Genomic DNA, 24,004 nt, shown 5'->3' on the forward strand with positions numbered 1-24,004 from the left:
ATGTTGGTAAAATGTGCTATACAAATAAAGTTGGATTGGATTGGAATGAACAAGATACAGAATTTGATCAGACTTTTGATACTTTACTGCTCCCTTTTTCCTGAGAATATTAAGCTTGAATTGTAATGAAAAAGAATAATGCTACGGTCTCTGATTTAGAGTTCTCTATCAAATTGATGAAATTGATTTGCAAGGCACGAATTTCACACACACAGTTGTACTTCTATAATTTATTGCTTTATTTAGTATTCTGCAAAGGCAATTTCTGAGCGAGGCATGGTTTCTTATGGCATGTGTTTTAATTAGCAACCTTCAGCTGAAACAGTGAGAAATACTTGCTGGCTCAATGTATAGGTATAAATAATGCATAATAACCCTGTGATACAGATTTCTCACTGCCATACATAGAGGTTTACTAGATGTGTAAAGGAGGGCAATTCAGATGATATGTTTTTTTTTTTTTACTTGCATATTTTAGTATATTTAGCACAGTAGTAACAAATATCAAAAAAGCTTGTAATAGGCCAAATGTCCTAATCATTGCCCGATCACATTTGATGTGGGAAGCAAAATAGGAGCTCAGTTGTTGTCTGTTTGGATGGGAGAGAGCTGGGAATACCAGCGGCCACAGTGATTGGTCAGAGATGGTGCAGACTATTTCAGGGCAGCTGTGGATAGAAAAGTAACTTATCATTGTAGCATATGGGGCTGAATAAATAGGCTAAGACAGAAAATTGTAAAGCAACTTAAAGTTTAAAAATGCTATATAAGACTAATGCATTATTATTACAAAAATATGCATATGTACTGTGCACTGATATTGACATAGCATTACATAGCTACCTATTACGAAAAGGTTTTACACGTTGCTGCTAAAATATAGGGTAGACGCAAGCTTAAATAGCTTCACAAGGTTGGGGGAAACTGGCCCATTAAAATAGATGATTTATTATTGTGATAAGTATCATGGGTAATGTCAAACATACTGGTTTAATTAGTGACTCAGAAGAAAAAAGTTTCATGTTACTTTAGCATAATTTATGAACTACTATTTCATGGCAATCTTAGAATACATCAGTGTTACCTAATATAGGCCTTTAATGAGCAAGTTGATATAAACGTGATTTAAATCCTAGACAGCCAACAGGTACTACATGTTTGCCAGAGTTTCTCATAGCCTCCATCTCCAATCTCCATTCTAAGGATGACAATGTCCAGACTTTATATTTACATATAACATCTACAGTATGGGAGACATGTTTGGGTGGTTTCTCTAAACATCCTGACCAGTAAATAGCCACTAATGTGGAGAAAAAGCTGTGGTCCCTCACTGCTCCCTGGTGACACAAGTGTTGGCAAATAATTTGAATTTTAAAAAAAGTAAAAAATATACTTACTTGTGATGTGTAAGGCAGTGAAAATCGGTCCATATTGTGTTTGTATTATCAGCCTATGTGATGTGCATTAAAAACAACCACGTCATGGATTTGTTAGTTCACAGTTTCCAGGCAGCTTGGCTCAACATGGTTTTCTGAACACATACTGCAATTCCCATGAGGAGCCCAAGTCTAAATTCCCAAATCCTAACAATGAAAACATGCTATAAGAAACCCTCACTGTTTAAATGATTTTAGCATTATATGTGGACCACTTGTTACTGTCACACAGACTTAGACCAGCCCGTATCAACAGTTTGGGGACCTCCTTCGGGGCTATAACTCATTCACAGGAAAAGGGCTATCAAGTCGAGCAGCACTAACACGGAGCCAAAATAAACACGAGAATCACTGCAGGCCTACTCTGATAAAACTGAACTGAAACTACTACTCAGTTTGGCTGCCCATGTTGCGACACAATCAGTACATTTGCGTGGCTTTCTTTGTTACATTAAGGCTTAAAGAGCTGTCTGTGCGTAATTGCCAACAAAGCATGCTGCAGTGATTTTTGAATGAACAGTGACATAGGCAGCCTGTAATGACTTCACTTCACTCATAATAATTTGACTGGAGAAGCATTCCTCTCCCAGAGCAAGCCAAGAGATAAACGTGGGAAAGAACGGACAGTGTTTGCCTCGTAAGGCCGTGCTGCTGCTGCTATCATTCAGTATCTACACTGTCTACATTCAACAGCTGTCAGCCCGAGCATCGTGTCTGTGGCTGAGGTGGTGTCTGGTCTCTGGACGCAGGGTAATTGCTGCAAAGTTTGGTGTCGCCGTGAGGCTGCTGCTTTAGCTTGATACTCACGTGCCAAGGACTTCCTTAAAGTCAAAGATTTTCTTGATATCATCGACGTGCTTTTTCCATGAAGAACCGTCACCGGACTCGCCGTTTTCTTTCGCCATTTCGTCGCGACGATGGTGGGGGCGGAAAGGCAAGAGATAAAGAAGAAGACGCCGGAGGAGCCCTACACTACAGCTGCCTCACCTCACCCAAGCAGGCAGGCAGGCAGGCAGCCCCTTCCCTTAAAAAACAAAAGAGAAACAAAAGTGCTGTGGTGTCTATCCGCTTGTCAGTGCGCTACAGACTGACATCCAGGCTCGAGGAGAGGAGCTATGTCCGACAGTCCGAGAGGTTATTTGACTAATCTCTTTGACGTAGCGGTTCAGCGGCGTGAGCTTCCCCACTGCTCAGTTCACTGTGACGGGGAAATACGGGCAGGCTCTCCCCTGGAGCCCCCTCCTCCTCCGTGAGCAGAGGCAGGCGGTGCGCGGTGAGCTGAGGTCGGAGGATGACACCTGGCAGTCGCTGCATCCAGGCTGCTGCTGCGGCGGAGCTGTGCCATGGAGGCGCACGGAGCAGACCGCCCCGTGGTTGTTATAGCGATGAAAGTGGGAGGCTGCTGCGCACGCCTATCCGACTGACAGCGTTTATCCAGAGCCACAAGTGAAGCACTGCGCCAAAACGCACGGGACGCACTGAAACTCCTCTCCACACACCACTGACACACTAACATTTACCCCACTGACATACTAACATTTACTCTGTTTGGGGGTACAAATAGACAAGGACCACCGCTGGGCCGTAGCGTTGTGTGTCCGTGGCCCGTGAAGGGTCCAGGCCACCCCTTTGACTGCTTTTCAAAAACAAACTGCAAAAGTTTAAAAAGCAATTTTGATTCTAAAAAGAACCGTGGCGAAGAATTGCTTAATTATTCTTTTAGGATTAGACAATGGAAAATTAAAGTATGACCCTTCACATTTATGAACCTGACTCTCAGATTATTCTTGAGACTGTTGGCCTAGTTGCTGAACACATAATGAGCCAGATACACTTTGATAATCTCAATTTGACTGCAGCGGAAATACTCCAGTCATTAACATTTCCAGTGTATACGCAGAACTCTTGCTTGTGGCTAAATGACCACAATCACAACAGGCCATTACACAAGACTCAACATTAAGATAACAGATATTTAAAATGTGTGGTTCTTTTCTTCTTTTAAAGCAGCCAAAGGCACATACATAAAACACACACATCAACATCCACATTTATGCACCACTGTATGCAGACATTGAGGCAAGATAGTGTCTTGCCCACAGACATAACAACATAACGCTACACTGATGGGAACAGCGATAAAACCACTGACAGACCTTTTAGTGTGGGTGTGACCACGCTCCCAAATGAGCTTCTATTATCCAAACTGAAGGAAACTGCTGTAAAAGTTGTGTCAACAAATTATATTTCTTCTTTCATTTGGAGAAGAACGTCTCACATACAGACGTGGGAGATATTTTAAAAAATATTTTGGAAATATGCTAAATTAATATTGTCAGTAATGAAAATTAAAAAATATTTAAAACATGTCAAAAAATATATAATAACAGAAATTAGCAGTGTTATGTTTTAAAAGAATAGCATAAAGTGATATTTCTACACTTGTATTTCATTTTAAAGTAAATTCAAATGTACTTCTGTCTCAACAAACATATTAACAGGTAAGTTTTGAGGGCATTTCTGATAAATTGTCATAATATTGTTTGAATATTGTCATTGCGATAATTAAGATGGAGATATATAATTAACATTTCCGTGTTGAATAGATTCCTTTGTATAAGGCCAGTCCCAGGATATTAATGGAAAGGTATTTTGCACCTTGGTGCCAATTAAAAAATAAAATACTGTGTTGTTTACCTTCTGTTATTTTAGTTTAAAAGAGACAAAATAGCGACATTGATTTTTTGGTTTCTTTAGCCTACTTTCAGCTCAGGCACAGCTGGATATCCAGAGTATGATTGCTTTTGCAGAGTAATGGGCACTTGTGAAAGTTTTAGAGCTTATTTTTAGTTTGATTATCGACCCTCAAGACTCTGCCTTCCCCAGTGTTAGCTGAACAAAATACAACACCACCACATCAAGTATCTTCATGAGAAAATATTGAAATTTAATGCTCTGGATTGGTATATTTACATTAGCCCTTTCATTTTTTCCAGTTAAGTCTACGTAAACATAAAATTAATCCACTATTAAACCATCAATTTAAATACGTTAGTACAAACAATGTCTAGATAAATATCGCACAATCACAAAGGTTACAATTCAAAATGCTTTTTCAGAAACAAATTCAATATTGTTTTGTGCCAATGCTAATAGTAACTGATATAAACGACCAGTCAAAATTTTGACACGTCCCCTCATGTTTTTTCTTAGTTTTTACAACTTTACATCTACATTTTATATACATACTGAAGACATCAAATATATAAAGTAAGATATATGGAATTATTTACCAAAAAAAAGTAAATGTAATATTCAAATCCTCAATCCTCATTTGCTTTGCCTTCCAAACTATTTAGTAGTTATTTATCCTTTTTTCTTTACTCCATAATTCCATATGTTACTTCATATACTTGATGTCTTACGTTTGCATATAGGATGTAAAGGTAGTAAAATTAAAGAAAACTAAAACTTTGAAAGAGAGGGTGTGTTCAAACTTTTGACTGGTACTTCTAACAGCAGCCCAATGTCAAGGTAAGTAAAATACAGTGGTTAATGGGAAATCATCCTTTTGCAGGTTGGCAGTCAACATGAAGCTTAAATTCTACAGATTTGCAATTGTAAACATTATTATTAAGTGTCTTAGGATTGTAATGCTCACAAACCTGATTAATAGGTTGTGTTCACATTCATAAATTCATAAATGCTAAACCGCGCGTCTGTAAAAATATACAAACAAAGGTCCCAGGTTCCTCCCTACTTCACAGTTACTAGTGTTGATGAGAGTTTAAACAGCAGATAGAGTTTGTAGTGTAGAGTTAATGCGTGTCTTTGGTGGTTGGGTCTCAGGAGAAGGTGGCGTTCAGGATGGCCTCTTGTTGTTGATGGTGAAGGGTCCCGATGCCCACAGCGGGAGCAGGCAACGCAGGACGGCTCACGAGACGAAGCTAAAGAGGAAAAAAGTACATTATTTTACACTATACCTACAGTATTCCTCAATAATGCTTGTATTACTAATAATACAATGCAAATCAAAACTGCACATAGGCTTAGGGAATGTGCAATAATTAATAGAATAGAAGAATGCAAGGGCTTGCCTGTTAAGAATAATTTAAAGGTCCTGTTGGTGCATCACTCGTGGTCATACTTGGCCTCATATTTACTTTGTTTTATGGTGTTTGTTTATGTGCTGCTTTGTGTTGTGTTGTCCTGTTTTTTGATAAAGCATGTTACCCTCTGTCCCAAGACAAATTTCTCCCATGGGAGACAATAAAGGATTATCTTATCTTATCTTAAAATCTATAGTAATGACTTAAACTTAGCCTTATTTAAACTTTTACTTGTACATAATAATAATAATGATAATAATACATCAGACTTATATGACACATTTTTGGACACTCAGAGATACCTTACAAACAAATAAGAGCAACAGGGGGAAAAAGACTGTAAAAAACGGCAGTGGAATGACACTTATTTTCCGGGCTGACTCATAACACATCCAGCTGACTTATTTTTTTTTTTCCATTTTATTATTTCCCTGAAGTTGGGAATTCTAGGTTGGAATAATTCTTTCTTCACACGAAAATACCAGATACTTAAAATATTTTTGCAAATGCAAAAAGGTGCCAGTATTATTTTATCTAAATTATTATTATTGAAGAAAACTAAACTGTAGCACAATGACTGTACCTAAATGACTAGTTATTATTATATGACTAGTAGTTATTTATAATATTTAGATTTACCTTCTTAATCTATATCTATTAAGGTGGTTGATATTAGTATAAAGGACTATACAGCATTTATTGACAGTGTTTTTACCTTACAGGCCAGTTGTCTCTCAAACCTAGGACCTACAAACGACCAGGGACCCATATTTTCAGGTTCTTCTTGACTCCAAACAAACTCTGAAACACAACACTTCTCAAGGTAAGAACATGACAGGTTTGAGTCACACAAGAGGGGATTATGTCACAAAACCTCTTCACATTTATACAAAAGACAACAAAATATTGGACTGTCTTTGGTATGGTCAGGTTCAGCTCTCTCAAAGCAGCATTCCTAAAAGGATTTGTTGCTCTTTTCAATGATATTCTTGCTTTGAATTGAAAAACCATTAGACGCAAGTTATTACTGTACATATCTGCATTACTGTGCAATTACCGGAAAGCCTAAAACCATGGAGATGCTGTCAGGGTCAGTAAACTAGCTTTCAATAATCTCTCATTGCAAAAAGTATTCAGACATTCCTTGTGGCTGATCTGAATCGGTTTAATAGAGATAAAAAAAATGAACCAGAAAAGACCTCGTGCATACGTCAATGTTGTTCAAGACCAGAAACTGACTATGCCATGAGAAAGGGGTTTTTAGGACTACAATTATAAAACAAGAGTTAAGACCTGTCCAAACAACCCATGAAGTTATATTTAGAGAGCTAGGCTACTCACTACTCACTTATATAAACAGACCCCTTTATATAAATATATATTTTAGGCCCTTTACACCAAATCACGGTGTTTTGACTGCTAATTTGACTTATAAACAATGCTACAGTCGTATTCCATACTCCTGCCTAAATGGTTAAAGTGCCTTTGACAGGTTAGACTACTCATTTTACAAAAATATTCACACTTGTTTTACCAACTTAGCCATTTCTTAGGTTTCAAATTTTAATTTCTGGATGGGAAACGTGACTCCACACTAGCGAATTTAGCAAAACTAATGGCTAATGGCAAATGTACACAGAAATTATTATCTGACAAATACAAATATAAGATACCTTCATTTTGTTGAATCATGTTTAAAGTAACAGAAAAAAAAAATGTGTTTCTTATGTGTAAATTGCCTCGAACTTTTGGATATGATTCCCCTAGTGTGATGTCACCAATACTACTTCCTGTAATTTTCAACATATTTTTCAACTTTTCTTCGCAAATTGGTTCTTGGTTGGTGTAAAACTATAATTTATATTTACTATAGTTACAATCCCACCAAGTCAAAATAAGAGAATTATAGAAATCTGTCATACACACTTAAATTTACCTGTTGGAAAGCAGAAAATTTCTTGTTGTACATTATCTTGGCATCAGTTATACCTTTAGCATTGGGGTATTTTGTGAGCTCCTGCTGCAGAGCGTCCAGTGGAAATGGACACAGTTCCTCCAGTCTGATCAGAGCTGTGTTTTGGTTAGCCGCTGAAGCCTCTCTCTGCTTCAGTAAGGCGTAGTAATGCTTCCCTGAGCACAGCACCACCCTCTGGACACTGTGGCAACAACAAAAGCTTCAGAAGTTAAATTGTAGATCTATATTAAGAAATGAATGACTCCATAAAGTAAGACAAAGGGCCCATATTACGCTGTTTTCCGATCTATGTTATATTTTGTTGTTGGTGGTGTTGCTATATGTCGTTTCCTCATCAGAAACATACCTGGGGTTGTGTTTCGTTTCAGTCACATGAACCCTGCATATTTAGGTGGAGTTCTTCTCTCAAACAGAAAATACTCTGTTCCAAGTTGTGATATCATGTGGTAAAACAGGTAGAGCTCCGCTGTGTTTTTAAACTCCATATATCGTCACTAGAATCATTTGGCTAATTTAAGCCCTGGAATTGCCTATTTTTACTTGTCTAAAGCTAAAAAAGTAGCCATTAACTTGAACACTACCACCACATGACATCACAAGGTAGAAAAGAGCCTTCTGACCTTTGGAGATGTAGACAGATATGTGTGAATGAAACAAAATACAATTCCAGGTATGTTTTTGATGAAGATTAAAGCTCACAAGAGTAAATTTTTCATAAAATGGGACCTTTCAACATTGACTGTGACAACTACTTATTCACTGGCTTCACAGATATCGATAATTCCTTTCTGATAAATAAAGGCAAAAATGAAACAAAAAAGTTGATTACCTTTCAGCTGAGACCACTGTATCACCAAGTACTGGTTTGAATGAGGTGCCTGGTGCCATCTCACTCAAACTAGACACTGCCCCCTGAATAATAAAGATCATTAATTAATTATCAGTTAATTTAATTTACTTTATTTAGCAATTAAAAATTTTAGCACTTACAGAGAATCTAAGCAGAGTCTTGGGTCCAACCACAATGAGGGGTTTTCTGAAGTTTCTTATCATCTGTCTTCGGAGTAAGTGGAAGTACTGCGCTGGAGTGGTGGGGTTCACTACAGACATGTTGACAGTGTCTCCATCAACACCATCCAGTTTACTGTCACACATCTGACACACAAACACGGATTTATGAATACAGGGGTCAGGTAATATTGGAAGCAAGTGCTACAGTTTGAAACCACTTGAAATTTATGCAGTTTCTTTTCACTAGGCCTGTCATGATAGCTAATTCTGAAGTGAGATATATTGCTGAAGTAAATATAGACGATAAACAATAATACTGAAACCAAACCATAAAGCAAAATTATACACAAAAATGTTCTAAATGTACAATATTGTTAAAAAAAATATGGACTGCAATAAAGAAATAACAAAATGCAACAATTATGTAAGCAGTTTGTGTCTATAATGAGTCATACAGAAGTTCATAAAGTGACTTTTGACAGCTCAAATCTCATCATATTGCAGAAAATAGCCAAAACGTTCCCACTAGTGCAAAGAAAGTCCCCATGAAAAATACTGACCCCCCCCCAAAAAACATTGTTCCATCCGTCATATATTGAGTAAAATGAGATGAGTCGATGAGATGAGACTTTTGTTGTTGTTTTGCAGTAGTGTTTTGAGTGACAGTCAAATTAACGTCATTTAGGGTTAGCAGTGTGTAAATAAATACAAACCTGTAAGAAGCGCTCCATTCGACAGGATGAGTGCTCAGGACCTGCCCCATCATAACCATGGGGCAAGAGAATCACCATCCCACACTGCAACAGCCACTTGGCTTCACCTGTGGACATTTTATTTACACCGTTTAGTTTAAATGTCCTGTGTTACACAAAAGTGACACTTGTGAACTTTAAGCCAGGTTATAATGTTGTTACCTCCTCAAACACATACCTGGAGTTGTGTTTTGTTTCATTCACACATTTGAGTAACCCTTTATTATGAGTCTGTCTCCATCTCCAAAGCTCAAAATGCTTTATACCACCTGTCATGAAGTGGTAATTTTCATGTTAACACTACCTTTTACCTTTTGTTTAGAAAAGATTAGTAATTCTAGAGGTGAAACAATCCAAATGATTCTAGTTTGAGAGAAGAACACGCTTAAATATGCAGGATTTGTGTGTTAAACATGTGTGAATGAAACAAAACACAATTTTGGTTATGTTTTTTATAAAGAAACATTAAAACAGAGACCAGAAAATACAGTAGTGTAATATTGGCCCTTTAAGTCAGTGAGTTTATGTACCTCCAGAAATGAATGTATCAAAGATGATTTGTGCTCCATTGAAGAAGTCTCCAAACTGAGCCTCCCAAATGGGAAGAAGTTTAGGTTGTGCAATACTCATCCCATATTCAAAGCCAAGCACCGCCTCTTCTGACAAAGGACTGTTGCAAACCTAAAACATTAACAGTAATAACAGTTCAATTAGGCATGTCACAATAAATTTTGAAGTACGATATTATGCTGAAGAAAATAAAGACGATAAACGATAATATTAAAACAAATTTATGCCACTAAGACAATAAAAAGTATAAAGGATAAATAATAAAGTATAGTTTTCCTAAAAACTATTCTAAATGTACAATATGGTTAAAAACACAAACTGCAACAAATAAACAGCAGAATGAAACACTTCAGTAGTTAGTTTGTATCTATAATGAGTCAAAGAAGTGATTTATTCAACCCTCTAGTCTAGAGCTCAAATCGCAATTGTCTAACAGAATAACAACAAAACTTCCCCCACTAAGTACAAAGAAAAAGTCTCCATGATAAATATTGACCCTCAAAAATGATTGTTCCATTTAACATACACTGAAGGATAAGTCAATATAGTAATTATCATGAAAGGCTTGTGATTAAATATATGAGAAGTAAAATGTCTTGTTCTATTTTCTGGTGTAGGACTTATTTGTATCTTGGTATTACCTCCAAGAAGCCAGTTTGCTCAGGGCTTATGTTGTTTAATGGTATGTATGTATCATTAGTCTCCTGACACACCACCATCGCATGTCTCTGACTGAATGTGCCTCGTCCAACATCCTGCCCACTGATACGGATATTAAAACCTGGAGACAAATTTGAGGCAGAAAGGTCATATTTTAATATTTCTGGCATGATATTACTTTTTATTCAAACACAAACCTTGACTGAGAAGAGAGCCAAAAGCCAGGGCTTCTGCTGTAGACCAGTCGAGTTTGGTCCCTTCCTCCAACTTTTGCAGGCGAGCCTTAGATAAAAGAACAAATTAAGTCAAAATAATGCAAGTTCATTGTCGCACGTCTATGTCTGTGATTAGAAAAAAATGTCAGACATGCCAAAAATGTTAATACTGTATTGATTTAACCTTGGACAACTATAACAGAGTGAGATTAGTGCATCTAGTTACCAGTGTTGGGAACTAAGTGAATACATGTACCGAAAATATATTCTGAATACTAATTTTGAGTAATTATATTCCGATACAGTTACTCTTTAATTTATTAGTATTCAGAATGCAGTTTCTTTTCTAAATTAAATGAAATACATGCTGGTATGTTATCATTTTGGGCATATTTGGGTAATAAGAAAAATACAAAACACAGCTCTTGTATTGATACATGTCTGATTTTCTGTCTCTAATTAGACATAGATTAATGCATAACATCAGTGCAACTAAATAATAGTTGTTGGTAATTATAAGTCATGTTTTTACACTAATGCAACTCAATGTAAAATATTCTAAGTATTCAGATTACAGTACTCTGATAGGCCCATGTAAGGGAATATGTTAGATAATACATTTTAATTCGGGTATTCTAAAAACATTTTCAAGGTATTCTTCCCATCACTACTAGTTACTGGCATGCATTACAATTGTGAATGGAAAAATAATAACATTTATTAACAATACAGACACTGCTATTAGATGCTTTATCAATACCTGAACATGAGTTTTTCCTAGATGGCTGTGGAGCTGAGTATTTTCAGGGATGTTCACAGACTTTGCTCCGACAAACTGCAAAAGGGGGATAGGCACTCCAGTGTCCCATGTGGAGACTTTGGCCTGGGGTTCGACCAGGCCCCCCCAGCGGCCCTGCAGGTTGGTGGGCGGGGGGCTGTACAAAGTCATGTTGGACAGTTTTTCATTGAGCATGCCGTAGTGTTTGGATTTGATGCCATCGCGCTCCTCTTCAGTCATCAAACCATCCGCAATGAGCTGATCCGAGTAGGAGTCAGGGACACTCTTACGAGAACTGCAAAAAAAATTCATGTTGATTCTACCAGGGCAATTTGAAAGAAAACAATCGCTGATATATATTGTGACTGTTATTAAAATATGTCCAGGCAAGCAAATAGAAATACACTGAAATTACAAATGTCAAACTATGAATCACCTGTCATTATTTTTCATTTAGTCATATTTTCTGTGCAATCACCATCTACACTACCAGCCAAAACTTTGGACACACTTTTTCCATTTATGTTTCATCCTTTTTCCCATGATTATTACCTCCGCCAAGGAGGTTATGTTTTTGCCGGCGTTTGTCTGTTTGTTTGTTTGTTTGTTTGTTTGTCTGTTAGCAACATCACTCAAAAAGCTATGGACCGATTTTGATGAAATTTTCAGGATTTGTTGGAAATGTGAAAAGGAAGAAGTGATTTCATTTTGGGGGTGATCCGGAAGAAATCCTGGATTCTGGATCACTTTGAAATTTTAGTTAACATTGTGGTAAATGGGGCCAAAAATGTTGTTTCTCAATATCTCGGTTAATTATTGACCAAACCCCATGAAATTTGACTCAGGGATGGACAATGGGATCCTCTTTCATATTCCAAAGGCTGATCCGGATCTGATCCAGAAGACTGATTTTATCGCAATTTATATAAAAAATGGGGGTAGTCCTTGGTGGAGGTCTGCGCTCTCTGAGTGCTTTTCTAGTTTACATTCTAGATTCTCACTGAAGGCATCAAAAACTATGAATGAACACATGTGGAATGTAACAAACAAGAAATAAACTAAAAATAAGTCAAAACTTGTTTCATATTTTAGATTTTTTTAAATAACCACCCTTTGTTTGCACCCTATTTTGCACTTTGGCATTTTTTGATCCTGACATCAGAAATGTTAAGTAAACCATTTCAGGAGACTTCATCAAGAAGATCATTAAGAGAAGGCCAAGGGTTTGCAGCAATGTCGAAAAAGCAAAGGGTGAATACTTTAGAGGAATTTGAATATAAAGTATAAAAATATTTCGTTGAGTTATAATTTGTTTTTTCCTTTGCTACATAATTCCATATATCTTGGTTCATGTATGTGATGTCTTCAGTATGTATCTAAAATATAGAAAGAAGTAAACATAAATACAAAAATTTGACTGAAAGAGAGGGTGCGTCTTTTGACTGCTAGTGTCAACATTACATAATTACATTTACAAGATTATCCATACCGGATAATCTTGTACATAGCCGGGTTTGTGAAGAAAGGCTCATCCAGCTCATTATGGCCCCACTGACGGTAACAGATGAGGTCCAAAATGATGTCTTTCCGAAATGTCCTTTGATACTCCACAGCCAAACGAGTGGCCCGCAGCACCTCTTCAGCATCATCGCCGTTCACATGGATCACAGCACAGTTCACCATTTTACCTGAAAACATGAGTGCAAATGTTAGATAATATAAGAAATATTAGAAATACTAAAAAATACCCAGGCTAAAATGAAAGGTTTCTCACTAGCAAGTACAAAATAGAAATGTAAAAAAATATGAGAGAGAGAAATCTTTCTTTTACAATTAAATGTTATTTTTAAAGGGCCTATATTAAGCCATTTTTGAGCATTTTTTTAAAATTATGTTGTGTCCTCACCAATAGCATATGTAGAATTTTGTTTTGTTTCATTCACACATGTTTAAGACACAAATCCTGTATTTTAACACTTTGTTCCACCTTGTGATGTCATGTGGTAATACAATACAAGTGCTCCACTGTGTTTTTAAACTCCATACAGTTTCACTAAAATCATTTGGATGATTTCAGGCCTGGAAATGTCTATCTCTACTGAACTAAAAGTAAAAGGTAGCTGTTAACTTGAAACGATCACTACATGACATCACAAGGTGGAACAAAGCATTTTGAGCCTGGGAGCTCTAGACACCCTAATAATGCAGCGTTACATGTGTGAATGAAACAAAAACAAAACCACAGTTACTTAATTCTTCTTGATTAGGTTATTTATGATGACGTCTAAGTGAGTAATAATACTTCATAATACTAACATTTAACACAGCTTAAATTCTGTTTATATTTTTTCTTACCAACATCACTGCAGTAGAGCGAGGACCTGCCCCTTTCTGATGGAGTGGTGTAACCCACTTGGTTGTTGACAATGAGGTGGATACTGCCCCCTACCCTGTAGTGGGGCAGGTTTGAGAGGGTCAGAGTCTCAGGAACGATGCCCTGCCCCGTGAATGAGCCATCCCCATGGACCTGTTGAAGAAAATACTGTTTCATTTAGACCAGGACCAGGTTTGTTTAAATAGTTTGAATCACTGTGGATTTCATATTGCCTTTCAAGTAAAAAAATTCCTTTGTTTTCCTTTTGAAAAACCTAAACCTATATTTGTGCTGGTTTCGTTGTTACAATATTATTATTATATGTTATTAAAGACTAAATATTATTATATTTATTCTTTTTTTTAGATTCTTGGAATCAATGTAAGGCCATGATTTGGTCCTAATTTTTATTCTAGAAAGAAATTGTATTCATATAATATTAATATTTTTGACAAGCAAATGTTAAAGCTTTGGTCAAATCAGAATCAGAATTTGTCATTTCAGTATAAAAAATACAGAGAAATGAGACACTGTACTCCAGGTCCAGGTTATCAGCAGCATAACTTTAAAAACAGCCTCCACCCGCCCCATTTTCTAAAGCGCTTTGCAAGTCAGGGCTAAAATGAATTGAAATTAATGGTACATTTTATAATTTTCAAATGATGTCCTTCACGAATATAATTTTATCAAGTCTCTTTTTGTTTCTTCTTCTAATTTATAATGGTTTAGCCTTGGTAATTTTTCTGTCTTCTTTTCTGAAAGACAATAGGACAAATCTTTCAAAGTAAAGACGGTACTTTAGGTGAAGTTTGAGAATCACTAGTCAAAAAATAAAATAAAATACATTCATTTTCCAAACAGGATTACTTTTTTGCAATAATGAACAATTAACCCAATGCAAATACATACTGTGCACATAAGACACTATATGCACATGTATTATACCACTGTTTTGATCTTACAGCTGAACATGTAAACTGAATGATCTATATGCTTAAATTTACTGTTGTGCTAAAACAACTTGAAAGTGCCTATATTTGCCTTTAAGTTTAAGTGGGACTTTTTCTCACCATGATCCTGCTCGGCCCCTTTTATAAGTTACTCTCTCTCTTTGAGGGATAAGAGGGGACCACTTCACAGACCATGATGCAAGATGTAGGAAATATGCGGCAATGAGAAGAGAAGCTAGAAGAAGCCAGTCACTGCATAACTCTCATACACTTGCCATATTTCCATATAGTGTGCTGCAAAAATGGCTGACTTTACATAAAGGTATGCCACAGAAAAATTCAGCAAAATATTATAAATCGAAGACTGAAAGTGTGTGAAGTCAGGTATTTACATTTACATTGACATTACAATCCAAGATGGAGGTATGCACAGACGCAGCAGTCCAGAGCTATTACAACTGCTCTCATTTTTGCATCCAATGACAATGAGATGGACTACAGGAAGAAGGTGTAACATCTGGCATCATGCTGTCACAACAATAATCTGGACCAATTAGATTATTGTGGACTTTCTCAAAAACAAAACAACCTCCACCCTCTCTCTATGAGAGAGGATCTGTCCTGGGGCATTCACACTGGCTCAGAGTCAGCTGTGAGGAAGATCCAACCTCTACTACTTGAAGAAACTGAGCACCAACATCCCCAGACCACTGATGGTAAACTTCTACAACTGTGCCATCAGCAGTGTTGGGAAGGTTACTTTTAAAATGTAATCCCCTACAGATTACAGATTACACACCCCAAAATGTAGTTTGTAACGTAATCCATTAAATTACTTAAAGTGAGTAATGTAATCTGATTACTTTGGATTACTTGATATTGTCTTTTTTTTTTTTAATGACATGAATGTAGCAACCACATCCTGAAAATTCTTGTTTGTTGTCTTCAAATTGTCTGAGCCCAAGTCTCCATGAATAAGCAACTTTTTGCTGTAGAGAAACAAAGACCACGATATCTTAATATAAGAGGTTTTGTCTGTTAAAAGACAATAACAAGATAAGCCTTTCCTTAATATTAAAACATATTATTGATAGAGAAATTATTTTTTATATGAGATCATCTTAAATTATATCAACCTACTGTTAGGTGTCATGTTGTTTAGTCCTGGTTTAGTCCTGGTTTAGTCCTGATTTTTAGACCTGATTACTCCTGATTTTAGACCTGGTTTAGACCAGGTCTAGACCAGGTCTTTAGTTCTGGTTTAGTCGTGGTTTAGTCCTAGTTTAAACCGGGTTCAGTCCTGCTTTAGTCCTGGTTTAGTCCTGGGTTAGTCCTGGTTTTAGTCCTGGTGTTAGTTCTGGTTTTAGTCCTGGTGTTAGTTCTGGTTTTAGTCCTGGTGTTAGTTCTGGTTTAGAGGCGCACAGGAGGAAGCGCGGTTTACGCGAGAAAACACGTTCCACACGCGGCGCACGAGACGGCGGTGTCCGCGCAGTAACTACGGAAGTAGTAGTCAGGTTTGATGACGATGATGAAGGTGTGTGTTGGTGTGTGTTTGTGTGTATTTGTGTTTGTTTGTGTGTGTTTGTGTGCGTGTCCCCTCATGTGGCAGGTCACTATAGGACAGTAGTGCAGATATTATGAGTCTATGCAGGTTGTTTTCACCAGTGCCAGTAGCTCCGGTTTCACATTTAAGTTGTAGGCGATTTTATATTAGCTTTTTTATATATATATATCTCACATCGGGAGAAAAATTTCCAAGACACAAATGCGTTTTTACCAATGCACTGCTGCTTCCATTGTGTGACTAACACCACCAACTTTAACATGACGTTTCTATCGCTCTTATTGCGCGCGTTCTGTTTGGGTTTCCAGCAATGAGTGAAATTACCAAAATAAAAAAATAAATAAATGGGATGTAGCACAAAATGTGAAAACAGGAAAATACCGCCTTGTAATCCACTTATTTCAGCAAAGTAACTGTAATCCAATTACCACTCATTGAAACAGTAACTGTAACGGAATACAGTTACTCATAATTTGTACTCTGATTACATAACGGCGGTACATGTAATTCGTTACTCCCCAACACTGGCCATCAGTAGTGTTTTTTTAGCGTGGTTCTGCAGCTGCACTAAGGCCCACCAGCGGGTAATCCAGCAGGGGGTAAAAACAGCAGGGAAAATCATTAGGATGACCCTTTCAGAAATTAGTACCAGGTCCATTCAGGCCAGAACACCCAGACTGATCAATAGCATGTATCCCCCCGCCCCTCTCTGCCCCACTCCCATGGACAATAACCACACCCACCAAAACAATAACATGAAACTGGACTTTGCATTGTAGCATAATGACATTAAACTTCACATAATTGAATATTTATGCTGTTGGTAAGACTATTTATTACATGTGTGCTGTACAGAATGTTAGTATTGTGCTAATGTTTACACCGGGATTATTTATTGCACTTTACATAACAAAATTATGCAGTGTTTGATGCTCTAAATGTTATTTGGTTGTTTTCTATGACAATGACAATACAAATCTTGAATTTTGAATCTGACATGTTTATGTAAGAGTGATGTCCAGACACAAGGAACAGAAATAAGGAGCACGTAGCTGTTTTAATATTTGTTCCATCAAAAGGACTGGACAAAAATAACCAGAGGTGAGTGCTTTAAAAAGAAAGTAGGAGGGTCTATGTCTGATGTTGACAGTGAATGCAATGTTACTTTTTATGGCTCAATGTTATTGTTTCTGAAGAAAACATCTTAAAAATAGAAACTGTATGTAGAGAGATGTGGGAGGAGATAGGGGGTAGGCAAAAATAGAAATTATCTGAGCACTCAAGCCTCAAATATAGGATAATGTTGGATTTAACATGCATGAATAAATCTTAATAAAACTTGGGGTAAGTGAATCATTAGATCATTATAGCGTGGTTAATTTTACACAATGTCTCCTTTAAAAACCCTCTCCCCATACCTGCAGACAGATGACTTGGTCTCCTGGCTGAGCGTTTTCATCTGGAGAGTAGTCCCCCTCTTGCCTCAGCTGCTGCCTCGCTCTGGTCTTACCCTGAGCCACTGGATTAATGGCCTCTAAATGGGATGGGTTCGGCAGCATGGTCACATGAATCCGACGTTCAGCTCCAAAATCCAGTTCAATGGACGAGGTGAGGTGAGAAAGCACATCACCGATGGCTGGAGACGTGTCGGGAAACTCACTGAGACCTCGCATTTTGCGAAACATGAGCTGGAGGTACAGACACAGAACGGACCACTAGTTATTTTGTTTACACTCTGACAACTGATGAGGTTTTCTGTTTATTTAGGAGGGAATGTATAAATGTGTATAATATTGTCAATAGTTTTATGTGCTGACACGTGTATGCAAATGTTTGAAGGTTAAACATGAAGAAAATGCAATGTTATGTTAAGATAAAAGTTTTAATATAAATTAATTGCCATAAAGGTGAATTAGAAAAAAAAAAAAAAAAGAACACACTCCTTTATGTTATGAATGACCAACCAATCACAATTTTGCACATCTAAAACATCAAATGTAATTGGATGTAAAATGAAATGGTAAATGCTCACATTTTTATATGACTTTATATACAGCATATTTAGGCTATTTGGACCATGGCCAGCATTTGAAAACACCACTTGTCTATGGCTCTAGGGTGTTGTCTGACCTCAGGGGGGAACTGGAGCAGGCCTGTCAGGAGGTTCAGTCGTCCGCGGTGAGGCATCCCGATCACAATGTCCGTCACCCCACTGTGGTTCGCCTGGTAGAAGAGCTCGTAGAAAAATCCCATCATGCTCTCTGCTCCCTCTCCTCCGTATCGCTTCACTGTTGCAAATTTGGTGGCCAGGAAGTGGTCAAACTCCTACATATTGATACAAGGATGCGTATGGTGCCAGGTTAATTGCACTTTCCAACAGGAATACGGATTGATATGGTTGATATTTTGACATTTAAAACTAAGATCTAAGAGAGAATTGTTGTTTTAAAAAATATTCAAAAAAGTTAATTGTATGAACTGTTTACAAATATTTAGTAAAAAAATTACGTAAAATATATCTGTGTCTCTGTCTACACCTTCAGGGCTCAAAATGCTCTGTTGCACCTTGTGATGTCATGACGCAGTAGAGCTTGAAAATTCCAGGCGGAAATTATACACATGTTTCTAGTGAAGGGTTATGGAGTTTAAAAACACAGTGGAGCACTTCCTGCATTACCACATGACATCACAAGGTGGAACAGAGTGTTTTCTGTGGAGCGAAGTCAAGTCATAAGTCAAATATTCAGAGTTTGTATGATAAACATGTGTGAATGAAACAAAACACAACTAAGGGTATGTTTTTGATGAGGAAACATACCGTATTTTCCGGGCTATTAGGCGCTCTGGATTATAAGACGCACTGTCATTAAATGGTCTATTTTCAAACTTTTTTCACAAATAAACCGCTCCGGACTTTAAACGAAACAAAACAGTGGGTCAGTGGGACTTTGTCGTGTTCACGGTGCCTCTGGGCTTTGTTCAATTGTGGCGTGTAGGGAGGGTGCTGTCTGGATTGTTGGCGTGTTTGCAGTGACTCAGTTCAGTTGTAGCTCAGAGTGGCACATTGCACTCGCTTTTTTGGTTCGTTCCTCCGTTCCGTTCCTCGTTCGCGTGGAATGATGAGTGTGGCTGCGGGTGTGTTTCGCTGCGCGGTCGCTGTCTGCTCCGTGTGTGTTTGCGTGCGCTGCAGGTGGTGCGGCTTTGTAGTTTACTGAAGTCGTGCTAGGACACAAGTGGATTTGTGTATAGGGCGCTTTGAATTGTGGGGAGTGCGGTTGTTTTTTGATAGGGTTAGAGGCTTAAGAGCGCGCCTAATAGCCTGGAAAATATGGTAATACAGATTAGAAAATAGTGTAATATGGGGCCTTTAATGGAACATAGAACTAATTTATATATTCGTATGAGATGCAAGGTGGGAAAAGTTGGACAATGACCCCTCCTATATAATAATAAATATTATCACGTTTCGTTCAGACTTGCCTGTGACTCCAGCATGATTTTGGCCAGACGTTTTTTCTCCTCAGCGTTGAAGCTTTGGTTTTTTAGTTCCTCAAAGCGATCGGCAAACCACACTCTCTCCTTGAGACTGCTGAGCTGACTGATCTCCACTGACAGATGACCACAGTACATCTTCTCCAAATACGACTGAACTTCTTCTACTGATGCTTCAGATTTGCCAAAATGCCTCAAACCTACCCAAGCACAAAGGCACAACAATAATCTCTAGTACATATTATTCACAGGTAATTAATTTTGAAGTTCAATAGACTGCTGAAGTAAATATAGACTATAAACAATAATACTGAAACTGATTTATGCCACTGACACAAAAATCCAAGAGCATCAACACTTGGAGGATCTGCTCTTGGATTTTAAACCACAAAAACTATTCTATATCTAAAATATTGTTTAAAAAAACATGAGCTCCAACAAATAAATAGCAGAATGAAACACTTTAGTTAGTTAGTTTGCATCTGTAATGAGTCATAGAAGTTATTAATTCAACATTTTATGGCTTATCATAGAGCCAAAAAATAACCAAATCACTGGAATCGCAAAGCCAAATTGTGCGTCCGGTGGATCTGACCACTCTTACCTTTGGATCAGTGAACAAATGCTCTGAGCTACGGTCACCCCCATAATAATAATTTTTGCATTTCTTCACAATTAATTAATACATATTTTAATTAAATTTAATTAATATTTTAAAATTATTTTAATTAATCATATTAATTAAATTACCATTCATGACAATATCTGTAAATATTTGAGCATTCAAATGTGACATGAGTTTTGTTTTCAATTGTCAACATGTTCAGGCACATCTGGGTGTGTCTTGTACTGTTGAGGTTGTACTCAGTAAAACAAACTTGTATACTATAATTACAATGTGTTACCTGAAGCGTTGTAAAGTAATAAGTTGTGAAATGAGAAAGAGACTATATTTATCCAGAATAGTTGAATTACACAAAATAAAACATATTTACGGATCACTTTGTAGTCTCTTCTGATGAGGGAATATTATTTTATTTTTTATTTTATTATAAACACTGTTTTGTATGACAAGTGAGGTTGCCTTCATTACCACATTATTTCTTTCTTATACCATACCCGAGGTGTTGAGTTTGCCTGTAATGGTTCCAGCCAGGGTGTTGATCTCTGGGACATCGTCCATTACAGGTTTTTCGGGGAGTAAGGGATTAATTTTAGCTGCTTTGTGCCCATGAGCTCTGTATGCCTCTACCAGACGAGCCACGCCATGATCTGGGTACAGAAAATCAACACAGGATTTAAATTATTTAAATTTATTTATTAAATGTTCAATTTATTTCCATACTATGCTATACTTTGTTTGCCAAGACTGTACTACACCTGTACCTATAACTACCTACCCTAACCCTGACTATATAAAATTATAATGGAAGGTAATTATACAGTGATGAATAATAATAATAATTTAAAAAGTGAAAGTTTATTGTGACACCTTTTGAGTGTTGTTTTGTCTCTCCTTTTATGAAGTTAGTTCTTGGTCATTGCAGAGTAAATGATCTAACATAGTGATGTCAAGCTTACAGTCCAATGCCCACCATGTGTATTTTAAAGAATCTTTGAATTTGTGTGACTTTGTTTTTTGTAGCTCATGTATAGGCGTAAGTATGGATACATATAATTAATAATTACCTTTATGACCAGACCTGCAAACTTCTAGTAGTAGGTTAAACCAGAAAGCCATGAGTTTAGATCTACATGCTCTTCTGCTGTCACAAAATTATAAAGTCTACAGACACAGTGCACAGAATAATTACATCTATGCATAATAAAGGAATGGTCTCTTGATGACTAAGCAAATGGGTTACTTTTCAAAGCAGTTAGTTTCCTTGAGCAATGTATTTCTGTAATTAGTAGATTCAGATGTTGTGGAAAAACAATAAGGAGCAGTTATCTGACAATACAACTATGCAATTCCACTCGTACGCGACCCACACAAGACTGAAACACTTGACTAGTTGATTTTGTGGATCCTATGCCCCGTACTGACCTTGGTTTAGTGCTGCAGTCCACTCCGTGCACAACTTGAGGTCCCTGTCGGTGTGTTTGGGTCGGTACCCGTAAACTCCTCGTTCAGTGTGGTAACAGCAGCCCAGGACCTGCCGGGCTACAGTCGGAGGGAGTCGGCACAAGGATTTGTTGAGAATCAACAAGGCAGACATGATTAAAATGTAAAATAAATAATACAGTTGAGAGCGATCGCACGATGGCTGCAACTAAGCGGCCATACTGCGCCGAGACAGGGACGCACGATGTGGGAGGAGACGCCGCTGCGCAATCCGATTGGCTTGTACAAATGCTATTACTTTTTACCTTTAAGATGTAGATCATTTATTTTGTTAACATGGATGATTGAAACTCATGTTAAAGAAAAAGCTAGAAAATTGTTTGATAATTTTTGATAGTTTTTTTTTTTTTTTTTTTTTGCTTTTTTAGGACGAGGTTGTTGGCCAGTCGGTGCAGCGCTCAGGTTTCCCATTTCAACTGAGCAACAAGTGCACGTGATGTGTTCAAACACCCTCCGCACATTTATACATTTTTAAGGAATGAACATTTTTATCTTCATCATCTTCTTAAAGTTCATGTTTCCAGTCGATAAATCAAATGCAATTTCAAATCTAAAGTTTGCATTTGATTCAGGATAAGTTATCTACGCTCTTTAAAGCTTTGAGTTTGAAATCTTTTTGTTTTGTTTCAGCTGCAAGAAATAGTTGACTTGATCTGTTGGAAAGATACTCCTGTAGGCTTTTTGACTAGTGCTAAAGTGCTTGCAATTAAAGATCCAATGTTACTTTTAAATTCAAAATTAGACCAGATGAATAGGTTTTCAATTTCTGTATTTGAATCTAGAGCTGGCTGTCCTTTGGAGTCAAGGCTACTTTAAAGCCATTTATTTCTTGCATTGATTCAATTGGAGCTGCTTTTATTGTTTAGAAATACCCTGGAAAGCATGCATTTGCTCTGAGGGGGCACCCTTCTCCACAGATCTGACCTGTAACTTGGTAAAATAGGCTAGTTTGCGAAGACTGCAACATGGCAATCTGTTTACGTTTTTCATGTATTTCTAAGATTAGATTTAGGTGAACTGAAACCTGAAGCAGAGCATTATAAATGCCATAGTTTGTAAATCCATGATAAACTTCCCAGGGCTAAACCATAAGTGCTCACTGACAATTTATATAAAGACAACACGTTTCACTTTAAGTACCACTGAATGATTTTTTTTTTTTTTTAAACTAATCTATAATGCAAACAGAGCTGAGCAAAATCAGGTCTATGCTATAGTTAAGGAGGTAAAGGACTGTGTACCTTTCATATGTAGCAGAAGCAGAGGCACAACAGAAAAATGTTAGCGAGACATGAGCCACAGACAAAGGGAGACGCAAATGTCTTTACAGCACTGGACAAGCACAGCACAGACACAGTCAATATTCAGGGAAATGGTTTAATTCAGACAGAGGTAAAGAAACACACCACACATGAACAAACATTGACCAAAATTAACACAGTCCTTGGGCTACACACTCCTCTATGGGAAACAGAAAACTACACAGGTAAAAAGCAAGGCTCAAACTAAACAGTTGACTCCTTTAAACTAAGACAATTACCCACATAACTTCTCAAACTTTTTGATGACCATAAAACTATGTGGACAGCACAGGTACTAACATGAAACTTACCACGATTTAGAAGATCCCAACCCCCCCAATAAACTTTAAATGAGACATGTAGTAAAATTATAAATCAGGCATCTTTAGAGACAGGAAAAAAAATTATGCCAAGAAAATTGTGTGACACTACCAAAGAGGCCTGACCCGGCTGAGACGAGGCCACATTGAGAGGCCAGACAATTTTTCTCTGTATATAGATTTTGTTTTCTTTAATTTCCAATATAAAAAGCTCCACTGGTACAAAATACATATGAACAACCAGTTGTAGAAATTGAAAGCCTGTTATGTCTTATTCATTTTTTCAAATCCCACCCATTTTTTAAAAGAAAAAAAAATAACAAAACTACTTTTGTGTATACAGATCACATCAAGATGCACCCACTTTGGCTT

The 24,004-nt window shown here is 37.2% G+C and overlaps 2 protein-coding genes across 2 annotated transcripts in view; both read right to left on the reverse strand.

The window, feature by feature from the left end:
* The window catches only part of camk1db (calcium/calmodulin-dependent protein kinase 1Db), a 29,448-nt gene extending 26,620 nt beyond the window's left edge, over positions 1-2,828 (reverse strand). The window contains exon 1 of the mRNA XM_020934868.2: positions 2,244-2,828. Within this exon, the coding sequence (XP_020790527.1) occupies positions 2,244-2,341 (98 nt within the window). The 5' untranslated portion in view covers positions 2,342-2,828. The remainder of the gene's footprint in view (positions 1-2,243) is intronic.
* Positions 2,829-4,358: 1,530 nt separating this feature from the next.
* On the reverse strand, positions 4,359-23,266 carry dhtkd1 (dehydrogenase E1 and transketolase domain containing 1). Its single transcript, XM_020934886.2, has 17 exons — positions 21,934-23,266; positions 21,006-21,158; positions 19,875-20,086; positions 18,525-18,719; positions 17,813-18,082; positions 13,862-14,033; positions 12,996-13,194; positions 11,489-11,801; positions 10,711-10,795; positions 10,495-10,634; positions 9,814-9,964; positions 9,245-9,351; positions 8,511-8,675; positions 8,350-8,432; positions 7,535-7,701; positions 6,261-6,346; positions 4,359-5,383 (listed from the first exon to the last, which is right to left on the reverse strand). Exons 1-17 carry the CDS (start codon positions 22,103-22,105, stop codon positions 5,282-5,284), a joined length of 2,772 nt encoding a protein of 923 aa, XP_020790545.1. The 5' UTR covers positions 22,106-23,266; the 3' UTR covers positions 4,359-5,281.
* Positions 23,267-24,004: the final 738 nt, after the last annotated feature.

This window comes from Boleophthalmus pectinirostris, unplaced genomic scaffold, assembly GCF_026225935.1.
Source record: "Boleophthalmus pectinirostris isolate CB_2022bp ecotype Guang Dong unplaced genomic scaffold, ASM2622593v1 HiC_scaffold_2, whole genome shotgun sequence".
Classification (NCBI taxonomy): Eukaryota; Metazoa; Chordata; class Actinopteri; order Gobiiformes; family Gobiidae; genus Boleophthalmus; species Boleophthalmus pectinirostris.

Bases quoted from the DNA above. Each gene is read 5' to 3' on its own strand.
- dhtkd1 (XM_020934886.2), bottom strand. From the start codon at position 22,105: ATGTCTGCCTTGTTGATTCTCAACAAATCCTTGTGCCGACTCCCTCCG. The intron at 9,965-10,494 runs GTAATACCAAGA...TTAATGTTTTAG, and splicing joins AGCAAACTGGCTTCTTGGAG to GTTTGCAACAGTCCTTTGTC. The intron at 8,676-9,244 runs GTTTGTATTTAT...TTTGTGTGTCAG, and splicing joins GAATGGAGCGCTTCTTACAG to ATGTGTGACAGTAAACTGGA.